The following is an 11,219-nucleotide window of genomic DNA, read 5'->3' on the forward strand; positions in this document are numbered from 1 at the left end:
TTCTGGTGGCGGGGGGGCGGCGCGGGGAGGAGGCTCTGGAAATTCCTCCGCTCAGAAAAAAAACTCCCAGTAAACAAACTGGGAGAGTGTGAGGAGAAGGAGGAGGAGGGAAAGAGCGGGGGATTCTCCGAAACCCCCCACGTGGGGCGTCCGCCGGCTGCTGCGCGTTCAGCCAATGGGCGCGGAGCACGGGGGATCTATTGACGGCGGCCGACCAATGAGGGAGCGAGCGGCCGGGCGTGGTGACGCCCGCCGCGGAGAGCCGGAATAAAAGCGCGGAGTTTCGGCTCTCGGAGGCAGAGCTCTCGCGTCTCACCCGCGGACCTACCTCCGAAACCCGTTCCTCTTTTCGACGGACTCTGGGACGAGCTTCGTACCGATCTGGATTACCGCTCGCAGGGACTTTATTCCGGGAATTTAACGGGACAGCAGCCTCTCCGCGCTGTGGATTTCTCTTCTTATCCTGGATCTTGTGGATTATTTTACTGACTTCAACATGACCCTGGAGGAAGTCGTTGGATCGAACAGCACCGAGAAAAAGTAAGTTTCTGTCGCGTGAAACTCGTGACTGACGCGTAATTGCGCACTGGCACGAGGCTGCATCTGAGTCCAGGTCAGAGCGCGGCTTGTAGGCTTAATCCCGGGTCCTATTGTAGAAGGTCCCGTGGTTCCAGGCTTTACTTACGGGTCTCGGAGCTTCTATCGTCAGCGTCGGTGCAGCTCTCGTGTGCGCGCTCTGCCGGTTTCGGTCTCATCTCTAACCGCCTCTGTGTCTCTCTGCAGGATGGAGACGGTGAGTCAGGCTCTGGAGGAGCTGCTGGTCGCAGCCCAGCGGCAGGACTGTCTCACCGTGGGGGTCTACGAGTCCGCCAAGCTCATGAATGTGTAAGTAGAGGCTTGACTCTCCGCAGCGGCGGATCTTCTGATAGCCGCACGCGACGATGTGATGCGATGTTAACTGGTTGTGTCCTCTTCCTGTCCCGCAGAGACCCGGACAGCGTGGTCCTGTGCCTCCTCGCCACCGACGAGGAGGACGAGGACGACATCGCGCTGCAGATCCACTTCACGCTGCTTCAGGCGTTCTGCTGCGACAACGACATCAACATCCTGCGGGTGTCCGGCATGAGGCGGCTGGCTCAGGTGCTGGAGGAGGACACCGAGGACGGCAACGGCAACGAGCCCCGGGACCTGCACTGCATCCTGGTCACGGTAAGTCGCGATGACACGCACGGTTACGATTTTTGAGTCTGTAGAGCAGCTGGAACAAATGTCGGAAGCAAACGACGCGTCCGCCGGAGTCTCACCCTCCTTCCCGCCGTGTTTTGCAGAACCCCCCGGTGCAGCCGCTGCAGTGCCAGGCCCTGCAGGACGTCAGCAGCTTCTGCGAGGAGAGCCGCTGCAGGAACCAGTGGGTGCCCTGCCTGGAGCTGCAGGACGGCTGAGCCGCGCTGGGCCGAGCCGAACCGAACCAGACCGCTGCGGAGCGGTGAGAAAGAGTGGAAACAGTCCAAACAGCCGTCCTCGTGCAGAAGAGGAGTAACGGCGTTTGAGTGAAGACGGGGGCCGAGCCGAGCCGAGCCGAGCCGAGCCCAACCGGGGGCCCTCCTGCCGCCTGATGGCGCGCGAGGTCCCGGTACCGGGCGGGTTGTGAAAGCGGACCGGACTGTGCAGGAGGCTCCGGGTCCTGGAGCCGCAGAGAGAGGAAGATTTTCCTTCTTTTTTTTTTTTTTTTTTTCAATGAAGTGTGGCGCGTGCTGATCGACAGCACCTGGATGTCAGGTGACTGAACTGAACCGGTGAATGAATGCGTGAACTGAGGAGCCGCACCCGAGGCTCCGGACTACCTGAGCAGCAGGTGCTGCAGGTGTTCCGCTCACCTGTCTGCTCAGAGCATGTGACGTCACGGCGTATTATGTCTCGTTATTGGTGACGCAGTGGAGTTCCACTGATGTCACACCTGGGTATTTAAAGTGAGCAGAGGTAATATATGAGTGAATCCACCTGTTGCCTTATTCTATCTGAATAAATAATTGAAGGAGAAACGACTGATTTCTGAGTGTTTCATCCAGGAGGGGGGTGTGTGTGTGTGTGTGTGTGTGTGTGGGGGGGGGGGGGGTTCTGCAGCTTCAAAGAGCTATGTGACGGTTCAGACGTGGTCTCAAGGTTCATCTTAGGACCAGGTTCAGGTCAGAGTAGGGTTGATCTTTATGTCACCGAAGGTTCTCACAATTTAAAGAGCAACAAAAGTGTGTGTGTGTGTGTGTGTGTGTGTGTGTGTGTGTGTGTGTGTGTGTGTGGGCTCAGTTTGCGTATGAATCACCACGTTGCAGCGATAATGACTGAAGAATGGTTTAATGACAACTCCTGTAGAAATACCCAATGATTCCCTCCGGTGACATTCAACCTCCCAGAAAACTGGAGGAAACCCATTATAACCCCGGGGGCGTGTGGCCAGGCCTGTTCTCGCCCCGATCGGTAGGTGAAAAGGATAAAACCCGGTTGGATTTGGCGGAAAGTTGATCCTTTAAACAGGCAGGTGACACATACCCTAAATGGCCAAAAGTATGCAGACACCTCTGTCCTTACTATAGTGTCATTTCCCAGTATGAGCAGCTTAGTTCCAGTGAAGGAAAACCTTAATTCTACAACACACAATGTGTTAGACCAGTGGTTCCCAGCTCATGCATGGAGCAATGCAGGGCTCATTCCTCGGCCCTTACCCATTCTCCATCCGTATACTGCCTTATGTGGAACATTTCACAAGCATCATATCAGTTTCCATTTTTGTGCGGATGATTCTCACACCCCTTAGAGTTTGAATGATATCATGCAACGCAGCAAACCTCGGGGTCTCTGCCTTGTGGAAACGAAAAACTGGTTATCTCAGAACCTCCTGTAGTTTTACTCACTTACGATAGAAAGTTATTGTCATAGAACAACTTCCAAGTAGAAAACCTACAACTTGATCCTTTTTGTTTTAATCTACACAGCATTTGCAAATGTGGTGTAATCCCTGCTTTTAGTACACCCTGATCAGACTGCGTCAGTACAACCTGTTCAAACATCCAATAGAAATTTGGGTTGCCTGTACTTGTCAGAGTAGAGTTTTTGAAGTTAGGGTGCCCACACACTTTTGTCCATGTATTAAAACGTCTGAGGACTGCGTGGGAAAGCAGAGAATCCGTTTCAGAGTCCTGACTGTGACCGTGGCTGGAGGCGGAAGATGGACGGTTATGTGAGGAGAGCGTTGGTGGAGATCTTCACACACCGCCTCCGTTTCCATGGAGCCATTTCAAGTGTGTGTTCTTGTATGCATATCTCTGTGGGGGCCAATTTAAGTTTTAGACCTTCAGTCAGGACCTTAAAAAGGGCTGACTGAAGGTTCAGGTTGCAGAACCCGGTTTAGGTTAGGGAATGCATTAGGCCGATGGGAATCCTCACGTGTAGAAAGACAAACGTGTATGTGTGTGTTTTCAGATCCGTGAATAGCTGTCTATTCTTTTAACGTGGGAGTTCAACCTTCAGCGGAGGGTTCAGTTCATTCTTTAAGACCACAGGGAAACTGGCAGTTACTCCAGTACAGTGTTGACAAGGGTGTAACCTTGGAATTACAAGATGAAAAAACGAGTCACTTCTACTGAATCATGTTTGCTTTTTAAACAGCTTTGTTATGCGTAGTTTCTGGACAAAAGAAGTCTCTGCGGACTGAAGTCCAAGAGCAAGTATTTCACGATAAAGGCAATCCGTCACTAAAACTTCGCCCGGTCAGATGCTCGACAAAAGGCAGGACTTAGGCAGATAATGTGCTCTGTCGGCTCCACAGAGAACTGAGGACAAATCATCCTTGTTTCAGTTCTAAAACCAAGAGCCCCATCATCGTAGCTACGAAGCTCAGCATCTTAAACCTTAAATGAACGTTTTTTTGGCTCATCTGTCCATGTTTTCCATCCCATAAGAGAGAACCGGACTCGCAGGAGGAGTCGCCGATCTGTGAGACCGACCGGGGCTGAAGGTTAAAGTTTTTACTCTGGCTGTGTGAACGTCTGAGCGGTGGTTGTCTCTCTGATCGAGTGCTGGAGTTTATTCCACAGCAGCGGAGCAGAGTTTGTTAGCGAGACTGATTCGATCGATCGATCTTAACGAGACGTCCTGTGATCCGACTGTACGTATAAGGTCTGAGGAGTTCTGACAGGTGAGGAGGTGATACCTGGATGAAATGCGGTGGTGGAGCCCTGGGTTACGCCCTGGCCCCCCCACTTACCACCACACATGGGACCATATTTTGGGTCAATCCTTTTCCCTTACTTGAGCAGAGCGAGATCTGACCTCCTGCTGTGCTCGTTTTCCATACAACCCTACAACGTCCTCGCAGTGTCTGTTTCCTCCAACATTCCTCCCTGTCCTCCTTAAAACTACAGCCACAAAAAGGGCCCAAAACATCCAGGACTCGTTGCGTAGAAGGATTTTCTTTCCCAAACCATAACAACCGGCACTGATGTCGCTGACAAATAGATTGCATTTCCTGCGGCTGCTTCACAATAAAAGCTACCACTGTAAATGATGCTGCTCGTTTCTCTCTCAGCTCCTTCACATTCACAATACTATCTGGTGCTTGTTTTAGATACATCATCATCTGACCTCTGTAAAGCGCCATGTCACACAGACAACATCTGAACAGGATACCGATTTCTGGGCCACCCCAAAGCGAGTACTGGTGTCACCCACCCCTGTTAGAAATAAGAGAAGCTGATTCCATGAAATCATTCATGTGTTTCTCAAGAGTCAGAGGCGACTGCAGGTCGCCGGCTTCCTTCCGTCAGAGTCTCTGCACTGAAAAGACAGGTGAAACTAGCCAGTAGTGTGTGTGTGTGTGCGTGTTGTATGTCCCTTGAGACGAGTCAAATTTAAAGTCTTCACAGGTCTTTCAGGTCTCTGAATGCAGAGTTTCAGAATTACAGTAAATCTTTAGGATGTGATGCCCATGCACGGCCGGCCTGTGGCTGTCCGTTATTTTTGATGGTTCCCATGTTTGACCAGGTCAAAATTTGAGACCTGTCGTTTTTGGTTCCTTTTTTTATTATCGAGTACTTTCAAGCGAAACCTGAGAACAAAGGAGCCAAGTCAAGACTCAAGTCCTCATTTTTGTGACCTAAGTCTGTCTCGAGCTAGTGTCCAGTTGGCGGAGGGTTAGCGTGTAAGCCCAGTGACTTTAGATCCAGCCTCTAAGTAGCTTGTAGCTAACAGGGTACACCACGTTCGCTATCGTTATGGCAGAGCCTCAGTATTTTTCTCCATCATTTAACAAATGAACCAGCAGAGAACAGCATGTTTTCTGTCCCCTCTGAGTTTTTCTTATGCTGCTGACCTTTGAAAGTTATTTTCTGCTCCTGTGATGTTATTCTTGAGAGGTTTGGGTGGTTAAATGTTTCTATAAAGACACAGAGAACTCTGAGTTCGTCCAGCTGTGTGTGTTTGCAAGAAACCTGCTGAGCTGTAAACTCAGGCTCAGTCCGCAGCCAAGTCCGTACAAACAGCCACTGGCCTCTGCCCGTGATGTCACATCCTGTTGTAACCACTCCTCCTCCAACCTCTCTCTGGAGGTGACGGGGACTCCGCCGCTCTGCTGACGCCACAGGCCTGTTTGCCTTGGCAGCCGGCCCATCCCCGCCGGGGCCTGCGGCGCGGAGTTGGCCACGAATCCTCTAACAACAGGACACACTCCTCCAGGTGACGGACAGCTCGGCTCGGCCAATCAGCTACCAGTGCAAGGTGTGAATCCTTGGACGTGATCTTTGTATCTGTCACATTTCTGGTTTGAAGCCACCCTGCAGCTCTGCGGATTCACACTTTCAGCTGCTGTGTGTGAGGTTTCGCTCTAGAAAGTTTCACTTTAGCAAGTTTCACTTTAGCAAGTCCTGACAGGTGATGAGAGGTCTTAACCCCTGATCCCTCGGCTCTTTTTGCTCAGTTTTCCCTCTCCTCCTTTACAGGCCTTTGGCAGAGCCATTTCACATCTGGACATGTCATGTCATAGAATTTTATTTTCAGGAAAAGATACTAGAACAGGTGTGTATTTCCCCTCAGTTCTTGCCAGGTAATTTAGAAAAGCCATCAACTGCATGGGAATGGACAGGTTTTATATATATTTTTAAAATCTATTTTCTAGGCCTGTACGTCCAAAGGTTTCCAACACACAATAGATTTGTGTATGTGGGTGGATGGAGGAATATTCTTGTTCCAGGAACATACTGTAAGATCCATGCTGATTAGAAATTCTGAGCCTCAGTAATGTCAAAAATTGCCTGCATCCCTCAATATTATTTGAAGTTAAGGTAAAGAACAGCCACCATCCATCCATCCATCCATCTGTCCATTCATCCATCCATCCATCCTCCATCCGTCCAAAAGTCCATCCATCCATCCATCCTCCATCCATCCATCCATCCATCCATCCATCCATCCACCCTCCATCTATCCATCGACCCTCCGTCCATCGATCCATCCATCCATCCATCCTCCATCCGTCCAAAAGTCCATCCATCCACCTTCCATCCATCAACCCTCCATCCATCCATCCATCCTATATCCTCCATCCATCCATCCATCCATCCATCCATCCACCCTCCATCCATCCATCCAAGCATCCTCCATCCTCGCATCCAAAGTGGAAATTAGTTTCTGGAAAAGATGATAGAAAAGTAAAATGTGATTATTTGTGAAAGACTTCAGACTGTCGTCCTCTCTCAGAATATATTCTCCATGATACAGATTCAATGGCAAATAATAATCATGCAGAGAAAAATCTTTGTAATGAATAAAGAAAGTTGTTTGTTTATTATTCTTTTGTTAATCAGGTCTGAGGATCCACTTTATTTAATACAACAAATACAAAACAAATGCAATCTAAAAGGTGTGAGTGACCCACTTGAATCTATTGAATCTACTATTTGTCCTCTTCGGTATAAACCTGCAGTGATGTTGTGATGTGGTTTCAGATCCGTCTGTCTCAGCTGCGGCGTCCAATCACCAACAGGTTTCTAATAAAGGGGACGACCTTCAAGGCGGAGGACCGGAACAATTTCTGGGTCGAGGGAGGAGCAAGGAACGATCAAGTACGGGACCTGGGATGTTCAGTCCAACTTCTTCGTACAATGAAACATACTGCCATATTGTCATGTCCAAGATGGTGCAGCCTGCATGGGATTCGTTTGCAGACAAAGGTCCGTTTTGACACGTTTCCTTCTACCACTAACTAACGGACAGTGCTGACTTTTGAAGGAAGAGAGGGTTCACCGTGGAAGATCTTTAGGCTGGATCCAAGCCTCCACCTTCTGGACTGAGCTCTCACAGATAACTAAGTTATTGTGAAGTAATGTGAGAAATTCTGCAAGGTCATTTGAAGTGCACATTGTTTTATAGACTGCAAACCCACAATATAAGCAGACATAGAGGTAGTGCTAATGTCAGAATATACAATAAAAAGTAATAAATGTGTCTGTTGTTCATGGACAGTGGCGGCATTGGAGGCGTTTGCCATGTCTTTATAGCTGGTAAGGGATGGTTGTCATGGTTACATAATATCAACTATCAATAGTGCGTGTGAGGACATGACTCTGAAGACAAACAGCTCACGCCCAGACTGTACACTGAACCGAACTGAGCTGACATCAGTGACGCAGAGAGACATTACTCTGACTGACTGTCTGATATTTTACACATGCAACAAGAGATGAATGCCGTTTCCATCAGGTAGAAACCTTGTATCTCCAAGACCCGCTCATACAGGCCGAGACAGCCTCGTTTCACCTTGATGATGCACTGAGCTGTGTAGTCTCATTACAGTAAACTTAGAGCCTGTCACTGTGGGATGAATTAAAACGAAGATAAATATGGATTAAGTAACAAGGTTTAGACAACATATATATATCGACAGAAATATTAGGAATATTTAAAAGTACTATGGTAACATTAGAAATTGCAATCCAGATTCCAAGTAAATTATAACTCTGGTGATATTCTATATATATTCTTCTCATCAATAAATCGCATGTACAGACGCAGAGAGCTCCATCGTTGTCCGAGAACACACACACTGTGTTTTATTCTGACTCAGTCCCACACACACTCAAATACTCACTACAGCACCAGATGCGGATTAATCCGCCGCTGAAAATAGTCCCCAACAAATGCACTGTTTCCTGCTGTTTGTGTGATGAAAAAACTACAGTGAGCAGCTGTTTTAGGTCCATCTCAAGGTTTGATTTGGGACTTGTTGGTCGTGACTTGGGACATAATGTGGCACTATTTGGTCTTGACTTGGGACCTGTTTTGGGACCTGGTGGTCTGGACTTGGGACATAATGTGGCACTATTTGGTCTTGACTTGGGACCTGTTTTGGGACCTGGTGGTTTGGACTTGGGAAATAATGTGGCACTATTTGGTCTTGACTTGGGACCTGTTTTGGGACCTGGTGGTCTGGACTAGAAATATACAGAACACGGTTGGTCTGTGGTTTGTGTCCCACCTCCTACCGTCACAGTCAACATTGGTTTCTTTTAACTATGAGCATCTACGAGAATCAACATCTTTCTGGAACCTTAACCGAGAAGATTTAGTTGCCTCCAAACCAAACCTTAACCGGAAATGTGGCAAATCAGAAAACCCTCATGTGAACAGACATTTTTTTAAAAAGCCATATTGCCTATTTTGGAGGAAACTGACAATCAACCCGATTTGTCGGTGAGATAGAAGGACATTTTTATTATTTGCAGTTTTTTCCACCTCTCCTCCGTGGTGCTTGATTAAACGATGCGATCCCTCTCAGCTCCGTGATGGTGACGACCCTGTGCCTGTGTGTGTTTGGTCTGTTTTCATCAGATGAAACTCAGCCTGTCACAGATCTCAGGAATAACGGCCTTATTTTTAGACAAACGCCCAGCGTGTCACTCCAGCAGCTATTTCTGTTCGGCAGCGGCGTCCGTGAACAGCGAGGAGGCTCTCTGCTCTGAGCCCTGCGTCACGTCGCCGTGGAAACAGACGGAGCTCGGCGATTGGACCGTTCAGCTGAGCGGCCGGTGGGAGCCCGGAGCTCCGGTCGTCTCTAACGAGCCCGGGCCGAGCCGACCGACACGTCGGCGCGTTACGTAGGGAGATCCTGCTGCAGCGTCACTGACCATGTAAGGCTGCTTCAGGATCAGCGGAGAGCATCAGAGAGATGAGTCACACAGGAGGGGGAGAGGAGGACGGTAAAAGGGATGAATAATGAGTCGGTGAGAGGCAGAGATCGCTGATTCAGAGAGAAAAAGAGGAAAATCATCAAAATTTCAGATTCCTGACCGAGTTCGGGTTATTGAAGGCACCATGAACAATCATCTCTGAACTAGAAAAGCATTTCTTTCCTTTTCCGGATCTCCTGTGCAGCTAACAATCACTGCTGTCATGTGAAAACCTTGTTAGTCCGGTGTGGTTGATTCTGACCTTCTAGTAGCAGGATCTTTAAAGCAGTTCTGAACGGCCAACGTGAAAACTCTTTAATGATCAGGAGTCTGGGGTAGAGATCAGCCGACAGAGAGTCACCAGCTGAGCTGTGAATGCGATGTGTGAATAAGGAACAGTTCTCTAGTTTGCTGTCTTGGGTTTCAGACTCGATGTCGAGTTATCTTGTCACGTGCAGGAGCAGAGCGGGTCTTCGTGTTGGCCGTGTTGGTCAGGTGTCTTAACTTTAACGTGATCGATCATTCGCCCCCTGTCTGTGCTGGTCCTTCAGCCTTCAGGAGGCCCCCGGCGAGTCACATTTGATCCAGATCTGCGCATCGGGGCGCAGTGTGTTCAGACCCTGCTGACTGGTCTTTGTCTCAGTTTTGATGTCATTTCTGCTAATTCGACTTCTTCATAACATCCCTTCACAGATCAGAAACGCAACAATGACTGAATGTCTCTCTCTCTCTCAGGAATGTCAGGAATCTAGCTCCACATGCTCTCTCCCTCTTTTTCTCTCTCTCCAGGCGCCGGTTGACTTTTGCTTTTTTACATCCTCTAATTTGCATATCTGGCGCCACTTTACAGTGCCAAGACACACACACACACACACACACACGGTTACAGTTCCATTACTAGTTCCATTGGAAGTAGTTACTTTTACTCAAAGTAGCAGCTTCTCTCTGCTTTTTCACATCACTCGTTCCAAGAAACATCTCGTGAGAAGTAAAAAATTGCAAACATTAATTGTTATGGGTGAACAATAACTACTGAGTGATGGCTGTGCAGATACACCCATACATGGGCACCGTGCCCATCCCTGGTGGGCAGGATTTATTGCTCTGATTGATGTGGGGGGATTTTATACTTTCATGCAGTCCTTTAATTATTTAATTCTATTTGAATTGTCTGGAACGTGTTTGTCTGTAATTTTTCGCCCCAACCTCAGTAAAGAGCGCAGACCCAAAATCCCTCTGTTTTTCAGCACATCCATTAGTCAGAATTTGAGTCTTGTCCAGGGAAACTGTGCTTACTCTTTAATATATGATACATGTCTGTCTCTGAGCTGCAAACACACATAAGTACATACCCAAACAAAGGATCACAAGTTTCACTGAAGTGTTTTTCTGTTTCTTTTGAGACAATAGCTGGAGACTCATGTAGTTTTTCTCATGTGCTTAGTGTAAAAACATCCTGCTATTGGAAACAACACTCTAGTGACCCCCAACACTGTGCAAACACACAGGTGCATCAACCTCTCTGTTGTGTTTTCTTTTCTTTATTATGCTGTTCTATGTTCTGCTCAGTGAGATTCAGTTAACAACACTTGATTAAATGACCTCCGATGTACAAAACGTGTTTCCGGAGCAGCGGCACCACTGATCGGTCCCATCGTCATGTCATCGACACGACTCTGCACCTCTGACAGAGAGCAGGTCTGATGTCGTCACAGCAGACGTATTGTTCAGCGCTGATCCATGCTGATTACACACCGACCTTTGACCTCAGCACGTCCTGACCCCGAGCAGGTCAGAGGTCTGTCGCTGCGGCAGAGACGCAAACACACAGAAGCACTCTGAGCTAAGAGGCCGAAACTTCGGGGAGCTCAGCTGCACAGGAAAACTGGCTGCACGTTTTCCAACCAGGTCCAAGTCATATGCTCAAATTATGTCGCCATGCGTTTTTCTTGATGTCTGCATCGTTGCAATGAGCCCAAGGTAGAATTGATGGCCTTTCTCTAC

The 11,219-nt window shown here is 48.4% G+C and overlaps 1 protein-coding gene across 1 annotated transcript; it reads left to right on the forward strand.

Annotated features, from left to right (window-relative positions):
• Positions 1-285: 285 nt before the first annotated feature.
• On the forward strand, positions 286-2,038 carry LOC120791105 (growth arrest and DNA damage-inducible protein GADD45 beta-like). The gene is made up of 4 exons (XM_040129276.1): positions 286-540; positions 784-885; positions 987-1,209; positions 1,329-2,038. The coding sequence occupies exons 1-4, from the start codon at positions 497-499 to the stop codon at positions 1,440-1,442; spliced, it is 483 nt and encodes a 160-aa protein (XP_039985210.1). The 5' UTR covers positions 286-496; the 3' UTR covers positions 1,443-2,038.
• The last annotated feature ends 9,181 nt before the right edge of the window (positions 2,039-11,219 follow it).

Source organism: Xiphias gladius, chromosome 6 (assembly GCF_016859285.1).
Source record: "Xiphias gladius isolate SHS-SW01 ecotype Sanya breed wild chromosome 6, ASM1685928v1, whole genome shotgun sequence".
In the NCBI taxonomy this organism is placed as follows: Eukaryota; Metazoa; Chordata; class Actinopteri; order Istiophoriformes; family Xiphiidae; genus Xiphias; species Xiphias gladius.

Coding starts and splice junctions, on each gene's coding strand:
- LOC120791105 (XM_040129276.1), top strand. CDS start 497: ATGACCCTGGAGGAAGTCGTTGGATCGAACAGCACCGAGAAAAA. Junction 541..783: donor TCGAACAGCACCGAGAAAAA/GTAAGTTTCTGT, acceptor GTCTCTCTGCAG/GATGGAGACGGTGAGTCAGG. Junction 1,210..1,328: donor TGCACTGCATCCTGGTCACG/GTAAGTCGCGAT, acceptor CGTGTTTTGCAG/AACCCCCCGGTGCAGCCGCT.